This window comes from Lepisosteus oculatus, chromosome 8, assembly GCF_040954835.1.
Source record: "Lepisosteus oculatus isolate fLepOcu1 chromosome 8, fLepOcu1.hap2, whole genome shotgun sequence".
Classification (NCBI taxonomy): domain Eukaryota; kingdom Metazoa; phylum Chordata; class Actinopteri; order Semionotiformes; family Lepisosteidae; genus Lepisosteus; species Lepisosteus oculatus.
In genome coordinates, this window is record NC_090703.1 from 40,039,867 (window position 1) to 40,062,141 (window position 22,275).

General features: G+C 41.2%; 2 protein-coding genes across 2 annotated transcripts in view; one reads left to right on the forward strand and one right to left on the reverse strand.

The window, feature by feature from the left end:
• shroom4 (shroom family member 4) overlaps positions 1-8,891 on the reverse strand; it is a 56,287-nt gene extending 47,396 nt beyond the window's left edge. The window contains exon 1 of the mRNA XM_015351466.2: positions 8,614-8,891. Coding sequence (XP_015206952.2) covers positions 8,614-8,736 — 123 coding nt within the window. The 5' untranslated portion in view covers positions 8,737-8,891. The remainder of the gene's footprint in view (positions 1-8,613) is intronic.
• Positions 8,892-18,651: 9,760 nt separating this feature from the next.
• Positions 18,652-21,995, forward strand: bmp15 (bone morphogenetic protein 15). The gene is made up of 2 exons (XM_006632795.3): positions 18,652-19,113; positions 20,269-21,995. The coding sequence occupies exons 1-2, from the start codon at positions 18,774-18,776 to the stop codon at positions 21,093-21,095; spliced, it is 1,167 nt and encodes a 388-aa protein (XP_006632858.3). The 5' UTR covers positions 18,652-18,773; the 3' UTR covers positions 21,096-21,995.
• Positions 21,996-22,275: the final 280 nt, after the last annotated feature.

The following is a 22,275-nucleotide window of genomic DNA, read 5'->3' on the forward strand; positions in this document are numbered from 1 at the left end:
TTCAGAAAAGTGCTATATAAGTGTATGGAATGTAAGATCTGTAAGAGGATATTAGGTGGAGATAAGAAGGTGGGAGAATGTCCTGTCACTCCCCTACTATCCTCAGTCACCTGATCAATTGATCAACGATAATGGGTCAGTTGACAGTTAAATTCCAGGAAGCAGAGGTTGCCTGTGGCTGTCACCCTCTGCTGTTTCAAATGAGAGCAGAGGCTCTGCGATGTGCTACATTAAAGGGAGAAGGGAGCAAGGAAGTGACTGGACAAATGAGGCCATGGACTGTGAGTTTTTTATAAACACAAGCTTTTTCTTATTTTACAACACAGTTTTTGAGTCAGGAAGTACCTTGGCTGGCTAGGTATTTATAGAAAAGTTAACTGAATGTTTAGTGAGGGCTCAAATAAGACCTAAGCTTTGGTTTTGTGTTGACTCAATGTATATATAAGAGCACTGTTTTAGCCTTAAAACTGCATTTCTGCATCTGTTTTACTGACACCCATCTATTAAAAGATACCTGAAACAGCACACAGTCTTGGGTGTATCACAGATCACTAAACAAAATAAGCCCTTTGCCGAAAGGGAATTTGAGAGCATGTACAGCCCCGACTGCTGGCCAGCTGTGCCCTGAATACTCCAAAAATGCTTAAGGAACCCCCCAATTTAAATGTTAACTCACCGTGAAGTTTATAATTATAAAGAAGGCTACGATTCATAGAAATCACAACATCTGACCAACAGGACAACCACTGCCAAAGCACATCCTGTAATAATACATACAGCACAGCATCCCAAAGGATGCCAAAGCTTTTTTTTACATACGGCGGGTACCCACTTAATCCCCCAGTGAATTGCGGCCCAACACCTGGGTGGCACTGCACAGCAGATCAGGTAGAGGAGCGAGAAATTATTTTGCTCACTAGATCAAGGAGGAACTTTAAGGAGGCCAGATTGTACAAGTCGAATGGAATATAACCAGGGCACTGAAGTTACATCTGCTCTTAAGAACACTGCTTTGGGATCTTCAATGGCCATGTGGTCTGCACTTCAGTTTAATGTCTCATCCAAGGGGCAGCACATCCTTTGGCACAGTGTCCCATGTGACCATAATGAAGTTTTGGTTTGTAAATTCTGGTCCAGAGGCAAGATCGCTAACCTACTGGGCAACAACACTTACAACAGCAACTGGCAACCTAGTTTTCCTTGGAGGACTCTATTCTAACCAGCACTAGCCCTCCCTAGGTCCTGAGAACAGACAAGATCAAACGAGGTGGCACAGATCCACTGTAGTAGAGATCTGGAGAAATCACTAAATTTGGAAAATACTTTGTGTGTGTGGTCACTCAGTACAGTCCCTGATGATCCCTGGGGGTCTCCATTTTTTCAATGAAAAAGAACAAGTAATAAATGATTCAGATCAAAGACTTATCATTAATTCAAAGACTTATCATCATCCTCCACAACAAACAGGGAAATGTCAGCACTGTTTCCAAACAGGAGAAAAATACGCCCTAGTCTCTGGCTCTAACAGACTAAATTACAAATTGACCCGAGAACTTTCCATTTACAAAGCTCAAATATCAGCCAAATAGCAAAGACTTGCTGCAACTGTTGTTTTACCTATTGTTTGGATTGAGATAAAACTTTATAATATATATGTATTTTATACATTTTATAGTGCACAGCACAACACTTGGAGGAGAGGGGGTTGAAGGCCTTGAACTACCTTTGGAGGACACTGAAATGAAAACAGGTGGGGGGAGAAGGAGGGGCAATTCATTTACCAAGGGCAATTAATTATTTACAGTGGCAAAACTCCACTGCAACACCTGCCAGAAACACTTCAGTCACCCGAGTTCCAACAGCGAATTAAAGCTGGAAAGAATGAAAGAACAGTTCCCTATAGCCCCTATTAACATCACACCAGTAAGAAAAAAAACTTTCCGTCAGGAAAGTAAAACAAAAAGAGAAGTGACTCACTTTGCTAAGATGATTTCCTTCCCATGATAAACTCCAGTACCCGCATTATGTCTTGATAATTTGGTCTTTTTGTGCTTTTAAGTTTTATTCGGCAGTGAGGAGAGCGAGGGAGACAGACACCCACGCACAACCATGATATCAGCATGAGGGAGCGTTTGGAAAATGGTCCTCAAATCTGTTCAAGAAACAAAACAGTCTATCGTGGTAGACTTCCTTTGAAAAAAACACGTATGATGATTTTTCCACTGAATGTCACATGCAGTTAACACATTTTCTTTCTACTCTCTAAAACAGTTCTAGATGTGGATAGCGAACAAACAAAAACATTGCTGAAAAATGCACAGTTCACCAGGCCCAGGCATGATAAACAAGGGGATTAACATTGTTACTTTCAGAACAAAATACATTAAACAACAGTTAATTGGTTTGGATTTTGCTTGATTTTTTTAATATGTCAGGGGATTAAAATATTTATAAATGTACTTTTATACAAAGACTTTTGAAAGGACATTGATAGCTATTGGAAGAGTAGCAACTACGCTGTAAAATAACTAAAAAGACTGGGATTTTTGATTACAAGAATGAAAAAGACTGCGTGCAATGCACAGCTTATGCAATCATACACAGACTCTGCAACTTAATTCTTCTTTACACGGTTCCAGTAAGATTACAGAATCCTGGTAAACAAACACCTCTGGAACCCTGATCTGCCCTTTTCACCCCATGTCTCCAAAAACAGACCAAGACTGCACAGTCCAGCCCAAACTCTTTAAAATTGACTCTGTGGGTCAGCCAGCAGAAATAGAATCTCTCCACAAAATTACTGCACTCAGGAATCCTGGAACTGGGCCCTGCTCACTGGACACCAAGGTAGGTCTCACAGGAGACACAGAGAAAGAGACATCTGAAGCTAATATGCTCTAGTAAGATGCCTTTGCAACACGGACCAGTAGAGTTACATGAGCTACATTTTCCTGCTATTTTATTTCCACCCTATTTGTGTTTCTCATCCAAGTCTTTTCTGCTTTGATGGTTAATTGCTTAATTTGGTATTTCAGCAAAGGAGCTTTTGAAAAACCTTTCCAACAGTGCCACCAGACAGCGAATGCAGGAAACATCACTTAAATACAGATTTCAAGGCTTCCAGTGGTCAATACGGCTGGAACTGTCCCTAGCTTAGGAAACTGCCAGAGACAAAACAACCAAGAAGCACACAAGCACAGGATGAGCTAAAGGTAGGAAAAAATCCAGGACATTCAATATGAGCTTATTTTACACCATGCTGCACAGAAGCACAAACAGAAAAAGAGAGGTTAGTAGTTCCTTTAATGAAAGCACGAAATTCTCAGGAACTGCATTTTCCCCTGGTCCTGCACCTCTAAGACAAACACCTATTTGTAGGTCAATTATTTTTAAATACCGATATTGCAATAACATCTCCTCCCATCCGTTAAAGAGCAAAATAATACCAACTCTATCAGACAGGCCATTCATCTCAAACTCTTAGACAGATCTATAACTCCAATCTCACCCAGCACCCCCTTCTGTTTTCAGTTATCAGGTGTCATTACTTGGGGGAAGGTGGAACGATAGGTCAGTCCTCTCAGCTCTGCGTGGCTCCCTGTCCCAGAGTCCTGGGTTCCTGCTGCCTTCCCTCACAAGAATAGAACAAATTAGTGTGACTGGGGACACAGAGGAGCCCGACGCAAGAAGGAAATTAATTATTAAAAGTATCTAAGGGGCAGCACAATGGCGCAGTGGTTAGGATTGCTGCCTCACAGCACTGGGGCCCTGGGTTCAATTCCAGACCTGGGGCGCTATCTGGGTGGAGTCTGCATGTTCGCCACGTGTTCGCATTGGTTTTGTCTGGGTTCTCCGGTTGCCCTCCCACAATCCAAAAACATAGTGGAATGTTAATTGGCTTTTGGGGAAAAATGGCCTTGTGTGCGAGTGTGTGCGTGTTTGTGTTTGTATGTGCTCTGCGATGGACTGTCGTCCCATCCAGAGTGTACCCTGCCGGGACAGGCTCCAGCTCCTCCCGTGAACCTGAACCGGAAAAAGTGGTAAGAAATAGATGGATGAATGAAAAGCATCTACTGGAAGGCACAGTGACACAGCTAAGACCAGCACAGCCAAAAGCAAATTATGTCAATCCTGGGAGTAATATGGGAAGTACAGAAGCTATGGCTTCTACTGTGTAGATAGAAGTCTCGACAATCTCGGAGGCTGAATCAGATACTGTATATCCAACAAATTTCATCTAATGTAGCCTTCAGCAGCCATGCTGAAGCAACTGCAAGAAAACTCAGAACAACTTTCAAAACTTATGGCATTCCGGCTTCTCAGCCTCACATGAAAGAATTCTGCTAAATACTTTTAAAGTGAACCGCAACTGTCTGTTCCTATCAGAAGGCACAGAAGAGCACTTCTCCTATGCTTACAATGACCAGCCATTAAATTCTTTTCCGGATTGCGTGCAATTTGAAAGTGGTGTCAGATTCCCGCATGCCTCGTGTTTGAGCCCCCTCCTTTTGTTGGGAAATGGAATTTTCTTTTTGTGGAATTCCTCGTATTTTTCACTTCATTCCGAATTTGACAAACTCCCAAGGCTCCTACTCATCCATCTGTGTCTTTCTTGTGGGAAAATCGCAATTCTCTCTGGCCAAGCAGCAGACAGAAGGTACCTTCTTAATTTGCCCATTTCAATCTTTCCTGACAGCACCTGCCCTATGTCTCCATAACTTCTTTGTCTGACTCCCAGACTATTAGAAGACATACCAGGCAGAAGATACAGTATGCTGCCCTTATTACTAGACATGCTTGGAGCAGGAAATGACAAACCGAGAACTTTTAAAAATAAGAAATTAAAAAGTCCACATTCCACACTGGATACCAGGAACAACAAATATACATACTGCACTTGTAGAGTGCCTTAAAAAGATAGTTACATGTGTGTAGTAAGAGAACTTGTAATGTTTTTCACAAGTTCAAAGGCTGTACTCTAGTTTCCCGATGAAGGGATATATCAGAGAGCACTGGATAAAAAAAACATCTCAGATCATCCAAAAAGTAAATAGATTTCCTTCTGGAAACTCATTGTACTCGCTGTTACACTGTATCACACTTATTAAGAAGTCCTTGTTAGCCACAAAAATCCCTTGGGTCACAATGTTAGACATATGCAAAAGATCTACCTTGACTCCATGCAGGGGTTAACAACCACACTATTTATCCAGCCCACTCTTGTCTGGCGCTGATCCGTTAACCCTACAGGATGTGTGGCCAAGACCCCCACGCATACCAAACATTACATCCAATTACAGGAGAATGTCCCCTGTCCGAGAAGCCGGTAGAGAAAAGGCTCCTTTTCTTGCTTCACAAGTACTTCCACTCACAGTCAACCTCCCCTTCGTAAAACAACACTCTGACTGGAAGACAGCTGGTGCTTTCAAGGGTTTTTTTTAACACCTGAGGGTGTCATTGTCAAACCGATAATTGCCTCTTTACTAATCTCGCAACGCAGCACGAAGAAGTGTAGAACAATTCAAAATGGCTACTGCTTGTTGGAACGCAGGAAGGCTTGCAAATGAGAGGAGGCCTCTCAGCCCATCTTACCCCTCAGTTAATTGATCCAAGGATGTCATCCTCCAGCCATTTCTTGAAAGAAACCAGAGTACCAATTTTCAAAAGCATAGCTGGGTGGCTTGTTCTGCACTCCCACAACTCTTTGTGTAAAGAAGTGCCTCCTGTTTTTGGTTATACACCACCCACCATTAGAACAGAATGCAGTATAGGGAGGTGGACCACAATCAGCCTTTTGTCCCCTCTTTCTGTCCTGCACAATGAAATGCACAAATTCTTCACTGTGAATATCATCCGTCGCCTTGTGTGGCACAGTAATAATGATTCTAACTTTAAGCAGAAAGTCCAGACACAACTATGTGTTTTGATACTTAAACTCTTATTAAAAACACATTTTAAGAAAGAAAGGAAAATAACAGGCAAAGAATGGAGTTAAAAAATGTTTTTTGTCATCCCCTGAAGTGGGCTCACATTTAGGAGCCACAGCCTGCTGCTTCCCCCCACCTTAGTGGACCCACTACACTTTCTGCTGGTGTCCTGCTGGGTGGCTCTTATCCTGCGAGCGAATGACCTCCTTCACGCTCACGAGCAAGTCTGAGAATGTGATCGCCGGGGGGTGGCTTGTTCTCCTCAGCACCCGAATTCAAGAAAAATAAATCAGCACTTCCCTGGAATGTGGCGAGCGAGTCCTGGAGCCAGGAGATCCCCCTCTTTTTCTTCCCTCCCCCTTCTCTCCGAAATAGAGACAGCAGTTTCAAATAAAAACACAATCTCCAGCCCCAGGCTGTACACTGTTACAGTATGTGCTCTAAAACGAATCCACTTGCAAACACTAGACTGTTGCCCTGAACAGGACAGGAATGACACAAGCACAGAATCATAATGTATCTAGAAACCATTTCGTCCATCATGCATAAAGCCAGATTCATGACTAAAGTTATATCGCTGACCAAGCTTGAGTAGCATGGATAGGATGAAGTGATCTGCACCAACACACCTCCTTCCTGGCTCATTGAAGGTTCTTACAGTGAATACCTAATAATTAAAGATTTAGCCAAGCTACGGTCTTACCACTGACTCAATCTATAGCCGATGAAGCAGAGGCTGAAATACAGTTTATTGGTGCCTAAAATACACATTTTCCGATACGGCGTCAATCTGATTTGCAAAATGCATGACGGAATTACTTCCATAGATGAGCTGATTCTCCCCTGTATGTAGCACTAACTCCCCAAAAATACCCTCCACTGGGACCTGAGCTAAATATCTTGTCTTCTACTCATGAAGTGTAAGTCCAGTACCCTAACACCAATTCTGTGGCTACAGTCCTTTAATTTAGTCATTCTTCGTTGGCCTACACACATATCCCTCTGCAGTGTAAACTTCCTAACGTCCCCTTTTGATCTGCTGAATAGCTGAACTGCTGTGATTACAGTGTTATTTAATGTTAATTAATATGGCATTGAAGGGCTGTGTTCTTTACCCCAGTATTAAACATGCAACCTGCCCAATTTACTACTCTTAAACTCCTGTGGGATTAGTAACAAAGACCAAATGCACCCTGTGGTGATACGCTGTACACAATCTTTGCTATTCATATTGAGCCTCAGCTGAAAATCAGCATTTATATCCCACATTAGGTTTCTGTAAATTGCAGAAAGCAAACTGCTCTAGTTACAATATAAAGGTTAAGAGGGGGAAAAATTGTATCTTGCTTGCATTGAGAAGATGTTAGAAACGTAGCACTGGTTATCAGGATCTACAGTAAAACTGGCAGAATGACACAAATAAGACACAGATGAGAGGAAAAACAGCCTAACCTGAGCTCAGCTCTGTCTAAAACATTTTTACAAAATCTCTAAAACCAACTATAATACAGAAGCAGCACTCTATCCATGTGCATCTGTAGGTATTTCTATAGAACAGGGAAAGGCACCGCTCCAGCTCATTCGCCAGCTGTTCCTTCCTGTTCCCGGTGACAACTGAAGCCCACTTCTATTTCACTTGGCTAAATACCGTAGTAACAACTTTTCTGTAGAACAGATTACAGAGCAGAGGCTTCTTGGGCATATACTGGTGGTAAAGTTAATATCAAGAACCGCTACTCTTAAATACAGTAAATATTCACGGCTGTGCCGCAAGACGCTGTTTCCCAAATGTGACCGGCTCCGAAACCGTTGAGAAAGAAGCATCCCGTGGGGCAGATTTCCGCCTCCAATTATCCCAAAAGTAACGACAACATCCATACTGTAGCCCCACTTAGAAAAACCGTACGAAAAAGTTTCAACGCGAAACGATTTGAACCACTCATTTACAAAAGGATTCTAGCCTGACGTTTAGTTCACACTTCGCGGTCTAGGCGAGTGAAACACGACATTACACATTTAACAAATGCTGCCAAGAACGAGTATCTTTAATATAGACAGTAATGAAACTTAATGATAACGTACCGTGGTTCAGTGGAGAATTAAGTAAGGATTATGTTGCCACTGTTAAACTGATAAATGCGGACTAATAATGAGGCTGCATGCGATTTGAAACAGATGACCTAGTTTGAAGGTTCAGATTAGACCACGAAAAAATACGGGGTACATTGTGGTTGTCACAGTTGTATCGCTTGTCAACGGATGGTAAGAAAAGCATTAATAAAACGGATCCTTCACTCTGACTGCCCAAAACTTTTCAAGAACAGATTGCGACAGGAAGCGAGCGGGACTGCAGTTTAAAATATCCGAACTCCTACAGCTGGCTCCTCGCATTACCCGTCCTCACCAAAAACTTTTTTTTAACAAAACATTCTGCAAGAAAAACGCACCAAGAGGTATTCAAGAAGACACACGCTATTTGCAACAGCTAACAGTATGCGATCCACAGGAATATAACGCTCAATTTTTAACCCCCAAGCGGAGGATGCTGCAGAATAAGTGTAGAAAAAGCGCAAAGCATTGCAACAGGTTATGAAGTTGCAGCACACTGAAAGGAAAACAAGAAGAGAAAATGAAGAGAAAAAAAATTAATGATGTTTTTTTTTACTAAAAGCGGACTAGTATTTACCTTTGTAATGATTAGCGGCTCTCCGTGCTCCAGACCCCCTTTCAAAGTGAACCCCCAAGGAGCGCCACCGTTCAGCTGGACCTGAATGTGGTGGAAGGACACGAGCTGTTCGATCGTCTCCATTCTGGCTAAACTCGGGTTCCACACAGTCCTACCCACGCTCGCGTCCAAACTCTCAAGTCTCCATCACTGTTTCATTGTAGGCATCCAGGAGAGAGAGAGAGGGGAAAAAAAACACTCCAACTCCACCAGAGGAAGTGATACTGCCCAATAGACTGATTGGCAGGGGGCAGGCCGACTGAAAGGGAACTGTAGTTTTGAAGCTCCAATGCAGAGTGCTGGAGGGGGAGGGAGTCTTGTCCTTAACGACTGCTCCCTGCCCTCTCTTCCCGGCCTAAAGCAATCAGTGTCCTTTGGGCGCAGCGGGCAGCGTCCGAGACAAACCACAGCTGAACATACAGAGAAAAGCCAAATCCTTTTAATGCTCCAAAACTTCCTACTAACTAAAACCTGATTTAAGGTTTACAGTTTGCAAGTAAGCTGTTCCGATCATTAAATATCCGCGAGTTGCTTATTGCACTGTCTCCAGCGTCTCCGCATAGTTACAGGTATACTTTCGTAAATGCCATTCTGATATTCTAGTTATTTTCCTTGAATTCTTTTCACAATGGCAAAAACAAGCCAGCGAATTTTGCGTTTTGTGGGAAGGCTGGTACAGTGACCGGTACCTTTTGTTGCCTATTCGGCGCTAGCGCGAACACAGCTGTTTTTTATTTGCGATGAACATGCAGTTTCTTTGCAATGAAGGTGCACGTTTCTAAACTAGAACGCAGTGCTACTGCATGGAAATAAAACGCCACAACTTCTTTGCAGCGAGGCTCGAATACAACAGAGAATATACTGTAAGAGTGTTCCTTAAAACTTGGCAACGTCTCGGTGTTTTAATTTTTAATGCAAAGGGCTAGTCTTTCATCTGCCATGGGTTTTTTTCATTCAAAAACAACCCTCGCCCATCGAAACCCTGGGACCATTGCAACATTATTTTTCAGTGTTTGGTTTTACACGGTAGAAGTGTAAAACACTGTTTACGTTCAATACGAAGAAATGATATGTCTTTCCATGACATTAAAATGTACGCTTTAAAGGGAATGAAAGACCATGTGGAAAATAAAAAACATTCTCCGTATAAGAGCTGTTGAACTAAAAGATTCAGAAAACACACTCCTGGCACTTATGTAAGACCCCAAAATAAAACAGTTGTTTTTCATTTTTGTGTTTTTCTGTCTGAGCTCTAAGGCCTCCGCACAGCTGTATACATCTTCCCCAAGCTGCGAGTGTCATGAGAGGAATCTGAAGAGTTTTAGCTTAACTTGCTTTTTAACAACCAGTCACTTCGCGACCCATCTGCCAGTTTCTATCAAAGGCGCGGTTACCATCACGTGCTTCACATCTTGCTTATAGTTCTTATCGGGGGGCTTTGGAAACACATGGGAAAACCCTGCAGTTTAAGCCTCTTTAGCCTTTCATTTGGGGCAAATAGCGTGCACGCTAAAACAATCACAGCGGTTAAAGCTGGATGGAAACAGTTTTCTTCTTACAAATATACGCTCACTGGAGAGAATTTCTGAGTAATCAAATGAAGCATGATTCATAAAATGTGTGGTTACACGTGCCAAGAAGAGTTTAATTTTATTCCTTACAATTAGAAAGGATACTATGGGAGGGAGGATGTCATTAATTACTGGCATATTTAGGTCTGGGCATTGTTCTTACATGCATATTTTAAAATGTAGTGTGTTGCTGATTTCCTTTGTTTCTAGAAAAAAACACACTGGAGCATTCCTTTTTAAGCAGAGCGCAGATAATGGGAATCAGGTCTGTATGACAGACTAATTCAGCTCTTTTCCAAAGTTTTTATTCCTTGCATGCAAGTCTACTGTCTGCAGGGTCACGGACAGTTTTTTGATGTTTCATGATGTTGATGCAATGTTAAAGACGTGTGAAGCACTAGTTAGGTCTCCTTTAGAATATCGGTGCAGTTTTGGTCACCATACTACAAAAAAGATATTGTTGCTCTGGAATCAGTACAGAGAAAAGCAACCACTTACAGTACATTCCTTATCTTTAGTGGCTCAATGAAATCCTACACTGAAAGTGTGAAGGAACTCAACCTTCTAAGTCTTGAAGAGAGAAGACAAGGAGAGGACTTGATCTGAAAATTCAAAGTCATCAAAGAATTTGTGCTGAAAAAACACAACCCAGTAACCGTCATCAGACTGAACAGTGAAGCACGAACCCCAGGACACAAGTGACAGCTAGGAAAAGTGCTATTTTAACCAAGAGCAGGAAATTCTTCTTTATCTAAAGAGTTGTGGGAGTGTGGAACAAACTGCTTTAGCCATGTTGAGGTGATACCCTGGCTTCCTTTCAAAAACTATCTGAATGACATCCTTTAATCAACTAGCTACTAAGATGGTACACATTTTCTCCTCCCATCTGTATCCTTTCACATGTTCTTATGTCATAGTACATTGACAAATTAAAGCAGATTTGAATACAAAAGTCAGGCTTTTCCTCTTAAAGCATTATAAAGAATCGAGGAATCTCCCCCTTAGTGTCTTAAACCTGATATTGAATATTAATTATGTAACTAGCTTAGCACATCAGTCATAAAGGGGTCCAGATGGAGATTTTGTGAAGTCACTGTTTGCCTTTACATTGGTAATTGCTTTCAGGTGACTCATCATTTGCTCTGGCCTAGTTTGCACTCAATGTTGTCTACAGTGGTAAGTGAAATTAATCAATCCCCGCTAATCTGCACTGTCAACTCAATGGTTCATTGCTAGGGGTTTGGGGAGGCCCTCATGGACTGCATTTTCCCCAGAAATAAACGTTTCACACTCCACCTACTGTAGCAGTGTCTAAAAGAAGCACAAGTATTCAGCGTTGTTTTAATCGTTCTGCTTTAATAACCTGTTGTTCTGATGAATACTTTATCCTTTGCTTCCCTTCTAAAAGTTTGTTGTGGTCTTCAGTAATGCAAGTAGAATCCATTGAGAATAAGGTAAAACAGCGACATCATGATAAACGCTTGGAAAACCTGAGTGGTGTACTGTAAAGTATGGTGATGGCAGAGGAATACAGCACAGCTAAACAGATGCATTGTGGAACTGTGGGAGAGCTGTAAAAAATGCTGTACAGATTAATCATATGAAGTTATTGTAGCTGGTAACTGATGCCGGACATAGGTTTCATTTTTAGGAGCCCCTGCTGAGATCAATGTCATGCTTTCTGATGGCCCTCAGATCACATGGGACAATCCAGCTCAGTTCTGTCGCTCTGAATGCATTTCCAGACTTTCACCTCAGCATGCCTGCTTGCTCCTAGTCATCTGCAATTGCAATGTAATGGCTTTATAAAATGGGTTGCTTTGGGCAATAATGAGTAGTTCCAGGACCTTAATTGTTTGAATTCTCCCTTCTCCTTCTCACTGCTGAACCAGTTATTGCCTGCCAGTAATAACTGTTGTGGCAGATACTGTAGCAATTACTTTACTTTAACCCCACCTTCAACAATCCTTCAGCACATTCATGTTTTGTTGTTTGTATGTTTCTAAAGGAAGGCTAGAAAAAGCTCAGGAGTGCGATCCTGCAAAAAGAGGCACTCCAAATCTTTTGGGAGGTCTTTGTATAATGCACAGTGATATCCTTACCCCCTGCTTTATCTAGCTTGTAGCACAAAAACATGTGTAGCGCCCATTGCTATGACATCGGGACATTACCCCTTTGAAACACTGCAATACTGCAGACTAAAAACAGGGACTTGCTTCTTGCCCAAACATAAATCACAGCTTGACACTAACACAGCTGCAGTTTATTGAAGGGGGGTGTCAGGTTTTAATTTTGTGCACTTACACTGTGTACCTTGTCAATGACTACATTTATTCTATATTTTTATGGCAAAATCCACCAAAAATTTAACTCAGGATGTGTTATGGCATGTAGGGAAAGTCTTAAAAATGCTGGCTATAAGCTAAAGTGAACAAGTAAATAAAACAGGATACAGTATATCAAAAACTATTTACCACCATACAGCTAAAACCGGTCTTTCATGCATGCAAGGACATCACAATAATAATAATAATAATAATAATAATAATAATAATAATAATAAACTTTATTTTATATAGTGCCTTTAAAGGTGGCTTCTCAAAGCGCTTGTGTAGTAGGAAAGTGTAACACAATCTTAATGGACACTCTTGAATCTCAGTTTCAGTTGGTTTTGCTTTTCCAACATTAGGGGATGGATGATCTTTTTTTAGAGAAAAGAAATGCAGTAAAATATGTTTTATACTGTAACTTTGACCTAACAGCTCTGTACAAAGATGGAAAGCTGTGGGGTCCTGAATGAGCAACAGGAAACAAAAATAAGAGCCTTAAAATGACATGCTGATTCTCCTCAATGGTCTTTACAAAAGGAAAATGTCTTTCACACAGATTTCCTGGACAGATAGCTCACCACTGGGTCAACACTGATGCTTAATACAACGTGAATGAGATGAAGACAAGGATGAGAATCCTGAGACTGGAGACAAACCACTGCCAAGGGACATGCCAGGCTCATACAGAACTGAAGCTCTCACGTGTTTTCTTTGTTCACAACCTCCCTGATAACTACCCACGTGGGTGGAGGAGATGAACCCATTTTAGGGATGACAGGGCCAGTAGAAAATACTCTACTATATGTACAAATACCGTACAAGCACATGTTTACTGGACACGTGCTAAATGCCTCAGAGCTATGGAATGGGTTTTTTTTTCTCTATTTTCTGAACACGTTTTACAGAATATTTTGATTGGCTGAGAGAAAGGGAGCAGCACACTGGAGCAGTGGTTAGCATTGCTGCCTTGTAGCAGCTGGGGCCCTGGATTCAATTCCTGGGCTTGTGGCTGTGTGGAGTTTGTTTGTTCTCCCTGTGTGTGCGTGGGTTTCCATCCACAGTCCAAAGACATACTGGTAGGTTAATTGACTTCTTGGAAAATTGGCCCTGGTGTGAGTGCAAGCATCTCTATGTCTGTGCCCTGTGATGGACTGGCATCCCGTACAAGGTGCACCCTGCTTTGCACCTGTTGCATACCTGTATAGGCACCGTCTCTCCTGCAACTCCTGAAGTGAATGAAGAGGTTAGAAAATGGATGGATCGGAGAAGGAAGGAGCTGTGTAAGTTGTGGCTGTGCAATAATGTTTCAGAGCATTCCCTGTGTGAACCCCCTTTTTAAAAAAGAATCGCTGCCTACTCCTGGAAATGTCTCTTTGTAGGACATTTCACTTCTACAGTATATAGATGTTTTTATATTTCTTATTAGTATAACCATATAACTGTCTTTCGGATGAGACGTAAAACCAAGGTACTGACTCTCAGTGGTCATTAAAGATCCCCGGGCATTTTTCGACAAGAGTAAGGAGTTATCCCGGCGTCCAGGCCAAATGTCCCCCCTCAGTCTTTACCATGGCCTCCAAATTGTCCCCATGTATGACTGGCTTGCACTTGCCCTGCGATGGACTGGCGCCCTGTCCAGGGTGTACCCTGCCTTGCACTCGTTGCTTGCTGGGTAGGCTCCGGCTTCCCGCGACACTGTATGGTATAAAGCAGTTTGGCAAATGACAGAAGATGACATAACCATATAACAGTGCTTGCATATCTACTCTGTTTGCTTCTGAACTTCAGTTAAACTTCACTTTTCTACGTCATGGTTTGCTGAGGGGTCCCCCAGTTACAAGCATTTTGAAATCCCACCTCTTGTGGGAGCCTCAAACTATTTTTCCCCTCACCTTGCTGAAGGAGACAACACATCAGAGCTACCCAAAGTACAGGCTAGGCATGGTGGGTGGCATGTATTAACCAGGCATGGGTCAGTCCCAGTTACCTGTAGGAACCTGCGAGATTACAACACGAGCCCACAGAAAGCATGCCATTGCAGAGGCCCAGAGTTAGGATCACTTTTAGGATTAACAGCCACTTTACCTGTCACCAGAAACAGACAAGCTGCCTGCAGAAACCCTGAGACTTAAGCCCTGGGAATGGAGAGATTAAGGACTGTAATTATAATAATACTAGTATTGGAATAAAAAAAACAAGTGGCTCCCTAATCTATCTGAAAAAGAACAATAGGATCTTCAGCAGGGGAATTTTCTGCTCAGAAGAATACTGCTCTGGCCTAGACCTACATAGGGGCTGACATATAATTACCGGTAATTGCAAGAATTCTCCAAAAGTTCAACTTCACTTCTGAAGATAGACAAAATGAATTAAACATGAACAAATATTCTAACTCCAGTCTTTGCTTGTGCAGGTGACAGAAGTAGCTTTCTTTTGCTCAAAAATAGCGTGCAAAAAAGTTCAGAAAGATATTCTATTGCTCATAATAATGCTCATCTAACCAAAACTGCCTAAGTCCCATGATAATCTAAAAGTAATATAATGGATCTGACTTGCCCAGACCAGATGAAAGGCTAATGAACCTCCCAATGACATGTGCGCCAAAGGCCAGTAGGTTTCAGCTGATCACCTTTGAGATAGAACTCATTGGACCTGATAGAGCTGAAAACATACTTGCTGAGAGTGGACCTGTAAGTAAGTCTCTTCATATTGTTGGAGATCATGATCCATCATAAGCTAATAGCTAAAGTAGTTAATGTTACAAAGGTTTTTGTATCACAGAGACAAAAGCTCTCTGCCTCTTACAGTGCCAATTCTAGAAGTGTCCCAGGCTGCCACACTGCTTTTTTTCTGTTAAGATTGATATTTTAGAAAATGTTGAACAACATAATCTCACTTAATTGTAGCTGTATATTTCTGGCTATTAAACAAGTAAATTACTTTCCTTCAGCATTAAATAAGACAGTGTAATTGTATAAGTACACTACAATATTGCTTAAAAGGATGTGTTCATCAAAGCACATCAGGAGTACAAGTAAAAATATAATCTGAGTGTTTTACGGACAGTACTAGTTTATTAATTAAAAGAGAGCTGTTTGAGAAAGTTGGAGATTCAGAGAGGAAATATGACATGCACACAGCACAGCCAGATAATTTGTGATCACTAGTCCAAGACTAAAGGCTAAAAGCATGAAAACATATAACCTTTCTTATTGTTCATGACTATTCCTTTATTTAGTCCTGCCAAATATCAGCTGTATTGCCTAGGTCAATATTTGGAGCTGTCTTTTCTTATCCTTTCTTTTAATCAGTGGCACGAATAGGTACTTTTCTCCTGCTATCCAAATGCTGCCGGATGTTACAATGAACATTTTATCTTGTTCCACGATGGGAGTACAGAGCCAGAAAAAGGGCACTATCGAAGCTCCCAAAGATAGAGAAGAAAAAATGGTCAAGGCTGAAAGATAAACTCCTTTAAATAGATTCATGCAGGAAGCATGTTTTACACACAACAGCCAAAAAGCAAACAGTATTGTCAGGTGTTTGCCACACTTCAGTTTGAGAAATCAACTCCACTGCTATCTTATATAAAGAAATCAGGAAGTGGTTCTCATTAAAATTTTCTAATTATCTCTACTCATGACAAGGAAAAGCAAACCTTTACTGGTGGTGTTGTAGTAATTTTAAAGTGTTGATCTCCTCCAGTCTGTGTAAAATTAGCATTTTATCAAGCGAGTTGGATATTTTTCAGAGTGTTTGCGGGGTGGGAAGTGTTTTGTTTGTTTGAAAGCATGGGAAATTGAAGTTCATTTGTAAATTGTATAAGAATAAGGACGAAATGAATGTAAAACATTTTAGAATGCTTAAATAATATGTATATTTATTTTGTACATGTTAACTGTGTAATGTAATGTTTTTACAAAGTGTAATTTTGTGGAGACAATCCATAAAAATAACCTTATTTAAATAAGGTATTTAATGTCATTTAAAAATGCAATGAGGGATGTCAGTAAAACTGAAATAGCGTCGATTTTAAATAGAGTAATTGTATAGTGTGATTAAACAATTCACCAGTAATAACTAATTAAGCATATCATGTACTGTACAATTCTGCTTACTATTTTACAAAACTTTTGCCTGTACCTAAAACTACAATTGAGCTATATAACCATCTGATGGCTATCATCAAGATATTGACCAGGTCAAATACTTGGAAAAAAAAAACACGTTAAAACTAAAAATTCAGACATAAACAATACTCATGCCCCTAAAATATGAAAAATATTTATCAAACATAACTGAAACAATCATAGCATTTTACTTGGATAATATAAATGTTCAAATAAGACAACTATAAAACCTAATTGTTGAAGCTTGCTGAAGACTGTGAACAGGGTTTGAAGTCTAAAATCATCAGTAAATGGGCGTGTAGAACTGTGTACGAGGTTGGGAATCAAATTCCTTTCCTTACCACCCTCTCCAGGCCCCTCCTGGCTCTTCAAATACTTGGATGTCTCTGATCAGATAACTGTCTCCTCCTCACAGACGGCCAGCAGAGATGGATAGGCGAGTTTTCTCCTGAACATAAAAGCAGTCTGAGAGCCCTCCAATTAATACCCACAGCTGGTCTAGGAAGAGTGTGCAAACAGTCACCTGCTGACACTCATGTGACAGACACAGACCTGACATCTCACTTCTACAAAGACTGAATGGTTAGCTGACTCAAGCTTGCAAACCGACCAAAAGTCTTTTTTAGTAATGATCTTCTGTGAATACAAAAGAGTAGTATCAGGGAACACACAAGACAGCATCCTCAGAACTTTTTAATCCGCTTGTTCCAAAATCTATAGACGGGTTCCTTTTCAGCTCCTGCCTTCCATGTTAGTCCTGCTAATGGTTCTGTCCACCTTCCAGACTTTCACGTTATTGATAAAGTTGTACAATGAAATGGAGTGCATACAAAAAACAAGAGACTAGGAGGGTATGCATTATCAGAATGTTTTGAACAAACCTTTATGTCCAGTCTGTGTTATACTATTTAAGTATGTACAACACATTCAATTACAACACAAAATATTTTCATCACTAAAATACAAAACCACATACAGTATCTTTCCAAACTGCTTTGAGTGGAAACAAGAAATGATAAATGCAGTATTCTAATAAGATTTGAAAATATGTAACATATATAATATGAAATCTTACATTATAGAAAATGAATCTTTTTATAAATTGTTTGGTAAAGAAATTCAAACAAAATTTGATTTGTAGACAGATACTGTACAGAGTTTTAGTTCGCAAGGACCATATGCCCTGTACGGGTCTGCCCCCTACCGTCATCACATGAATTTACGGAAAGTTTTAAAAAGCAAGCATCTCTGGAGCTGTAAGTACAATGTACTAGAACTAGATTATTCAAATGGTTGTCCAGGGTCTAAAAGTAGAATGGGACAGAATCCCAAATGATGGTATCGTAACCTGAAACAAAGACATTACTAGTCTGTGATCAACCCGCTCATGACAATGTTAATTAGCATAAAATATTTATAATATTATTATTATTATTATTATTATTATTATTATTATTATTATTATTATTATTATTAATAATAATAATAATAATAATAATAATAATAATAATAATATATTTATGTAGCGCTTTTCTGGGTTAATGGGTACTACGCTCCAGCACCAGCACCAATGTGTAGCCTCCACATAGGAGATTTACCTAGATGAACACATCTGCGAAACATGTACTGTATAAAGGGAAAAATTAAACAAATGTCTTACACACGTACTGTACAGTATAAGGTTAATTGGGGTCACAGTAGACGTTCAACGAGTTGAACGAATCAGTACGACGTCTTTCTCCTAGGGAAACTTCCGTAGTTTTCTGTAGTTATGGAACGGTACTCAAAGAGACACAGTAGCCTAAATTATTTCTATTATTGTAAAAATATCTTGAAAGTAAAATAAACTGAATTTCACGAATTTACACATCTATCTCCAGAAGATATGAAAATGCATTCGAGATTTATACTTGACCGGTCATGTCAGTCACCTGACAGGGCACGTATGAGGTTAATTGGGGTCACAGTAAAAGCTTAACGAGTTGAATGAATCCCTCTAGAGATCGTCTTAATTATTGCCCGTATCACTGCCTTGTTTGCTTTGGATAATGGTAGCCTTCGACATCACATTCACGCACTAGAGGATCAAGATGAAGGCTACCGGCCATAGCAACTTGTTCCACGTTTTAACTTTAAGCGTTTTCCTGGAATCTTTAACTTTTACACAAGAACAGAAAGTGGGGGACAGCACCTCGATGTCTCCGCTTCAGCTCGTTTTATCAGAACAAAATCATGACAAGCCACATCAGCGTCACAGAACAATGACAACGGATCAAACTAACGACCAGAATTTGCAGTACATGCTTAATTTGTATTGGCAATCTACACATAGTAATGGCAGTACCAAGGAGCTCAGAGAGCTGGGCTCTAACACAGTGAGACTCGTCCGATCTTCCGCCAGCCACACGCAGCATGACTCCGCTTTTACAGGTGAGTTGACTTGTAACTGAACAGGTTTGCTACATAAGTGAAATCAACTAGATTAGATTAAAGTCATTTTGTTTGTAAAAGTGTAGAGACGCACCGCGTCTATTTAGTACTAGAAAGAGCTTCAATCGCATCTTTGAAGCCAAAAAAAGAGTGCCGTAAACTGCCAGCAATCGTTTTTTGTTTTCGTTAAATTCAATATTCAGGTAACTTCATAATGGTTTTTAAAAGTAAGTTTCCACAACTCATACATCACGGTAGTAAATCTTTTTTTATAATTTCATATTTCAGATGTTTTTTGTATGTATATGGAGGTACAATTTGCGGCCTGCAGGAACTTTATTCATGTCTGGCATGATCAAGTTTGTCCCGATAATTTGTGGAACAGGCACATCGTCCTCAGATTGGGTTCAGGTTTTGTCGTGATGGAGTACAGCTAGCATTAGAAATTAGTATAATATTTCACTCCAGTCAATATTTGTAGTGGTTTTCCAGTGTACACTGACTATATTTCAAATAGTGCAATATAATTGTATCACAGTTCAACAATCTAATGTTAAAATTTAAAAGGTTTAATGCTAAAGTAGTGTGGAAAATAAGGATTTTGCGTCTGTAAATCTGTACAAGACCCTGGTATGTTAAACTTGCGATTCATATATGGACTTGACCTTATTCCACGTGAGTGTACAAGGTGCACAGTTTACAATGTAGGTTAAAAGTTAGAAGAGAACCAGAACTCACAAGACCCCATATATGTGATTTAAAACAAAAATCACAATATCACCATTCCACTGTTGCAAACCTGTAAGATCAAAACCTATAGACAGACTGTCCCAGAAATCTCAGCTCTGGTTAGGGTAGACTGGGGACTGTAGAAATGATTCTGGAGAGCCACAATTTCTGGTTTTCATTCCAGCTAAGATCTACTGTAACTGGATCAATCTGGTGCTTAATTCAAATTATAAAGAGTTGTAGTTAATGTGACCTATAAAAACTATAGGACTATCACTCTCCAGGATTGCATGTTTATGTTTTCTATGTGTGTTAGGTTTGGTATCTCATCATCTGTCCTAGCACTAGCAGTCTCAGTAAAGCAGTTTAATCCAGTCTTCCAGCTAATTCCAGTCTTCATTGTCCCTCTGTGCTTTCCTCACCCAGTTCCCTGGAATGCCCACACGGTGGAGTACGAGCTCAAGATCCTCCCTAGGGAAAAGCTGGTAAAGGCAGCTTTAGTCCACTCGAGAGGCCTGTCTCCACGCAAATGGCCCGTCAGCTGTGAGGTCACGGTCACCTCCCTGGGATCGTCAGGCGAGGCCACCTGGGGAGGCAGAGTCGTCTTCAAAGCTGAGGACCAGTGGACGCAGATGGACATTACTCGGCACATCTCTCGGCACGCAGGGCAGCACTTGTCCTTTGACATCCGGTACAGGTGTACTGAAGGAGGCTGGTTGAGGAGGAGGAGGAGGACAAGGGGTCTGCCCTCCAGAACAACTCAGCTGAGAGCTCCTGCTCTGCTCCTGTACCTAGATGATGAGGGGGCAGCCCACTGGGAGAGCCTTCCTGGACTCCACAGGGAGCCTGTTCCTCTCAGGCGCTCCAGACGGGCAAGACACGTGGGCAGCATCGGCTCGGACATCCCCAACTACCAACAGAAGAGCACTGCGTCCAAAAACCTCTGCAAGCTCCACTCCTACAGAGTCACCTTTCAAGAACTCGGATGGGAGCACTGGATTATTGCTCCCCACAAATACAACCCCCGATATTGCAAGGGTGATTGTCCGCGGGTCCTTCATTATGGCTATAACTCGCCCAACCATGCCATTGTGCAGAATTTCATCCATGAGCTGGCCAACAGCGAGGTGCCGCCACCTGCCTGTGTGCCCTACAAGTACAAGCCCATCAGTGTCCTGATGATGGAGAAGAACGGCAGTATCGTCTACAAGGAGTACAAGGACATGATCGCTGAGTCCTGCACCTGCAGATAAAGAGGAGCCACTTAGGAGGCAATCTCTACACTTCGAGAGCGAAAGCACCCCACTATTTTTATATCTTGAACTCCTTGCGTTCTGAAATCTACCCTGCGCTCGAGTTGCTCAGGTAGTTGCAGGGATGCAGTGTCTGCCAGCATGCTTCAGGCTAATGTGCGGTTCGTCAGGGGCCTTTGACAAAGCTGTCGGTGTTGGTTTTAAAGTCACTAGGATGTCTTAAGTGGAACCCTTCTCCCCATCCTTTTGAAATACTTAGTTAGCAATTGTCACTTGTCAATGGGTGATCCCAGAACTCTCTGAGGACCATTTCTGAGGAGTTCTTGCTGAGGTTAACGGTGCCAGTCTGTCCTGATGATGGGCAAAGTTCAGGTCGTATTAAAAGAAGCATCACCAGGATGATTCCATGGAGCTTTAGCGTTGCCGTTTTTAGGTGTGCGTCTCAAAGTAGTTTCAAACCCTGGAAGAAAGGGACATGGGAGGGTTACAGTTGCTCTGAACTCATGCACAATGTTGACACTTGGGTTTGAATAAAGTGCAAACTGCACATTGGCTGCTGCAGTCGTGAGTGACAAGCCTTTTTTTTATGAAAACATTTCTTAACTTTTAAAGGATTTCAAAGGTGAAGGGAGATGAAGAGCTTAGCGGAATCTGAAAGAGTCCTTTACTTAATTGTTCTGGTAAAGGGATGACCTTGCAAAGTGGTTTGGCTGTTCCAGAATGGCAGCAGGGTGTAATCTCCCAACTAACTAACTTTGGGGGAATATGTGCAATATGTCAAGAGGAACAATATTCACAGCTGTTTTTTGTGGCCAAGACCACTTCTTACACAATGTATATTTTATGATCTATGTGAGGCAAATGCAGAAGAAATTAAATAAAATGCGTTTTCTAAAATCATTGTGAAATGTCTTTTGAGTCTTGGTGTGTATTAGTGTGAATCTGCAAAGGGGAAGAATTGGATGTTGGCCTTACGGCACTGTTCACCGATTTAGTGTTGCCCGACTTCATCAACGTTTTCAAAGTCCTTTTCCTTCCATTTTATATAGCATTTTTCTATGCTATAATGTAACTTCACTCTAATAGTAGCAGGTATAACCTGCTCACTACCTTTCTCTGTTCTCTGTTCTCCATCGCCAGTGGGAAGTTCTTCCCTCGGCTTCAAGTGATCCCTGAGGAA

Bases quoted from the DNA above. Each gene is read 5' to 3' on its own strand.
- bmp15 (XM_006632795.3), top strand. From the start codon at position 18,774: ATGAAGGCTACCGGCCATAGCAACTTGTTCCACGTTTTAACTTTAAGC. The intron at 19,114-20,268 runs GTGAGTTGACTT...TTCCTCACCCAG, and splicing joins GCATGACTCCGCTTTTACAG to TTCCCTGGAATGCCCACACG.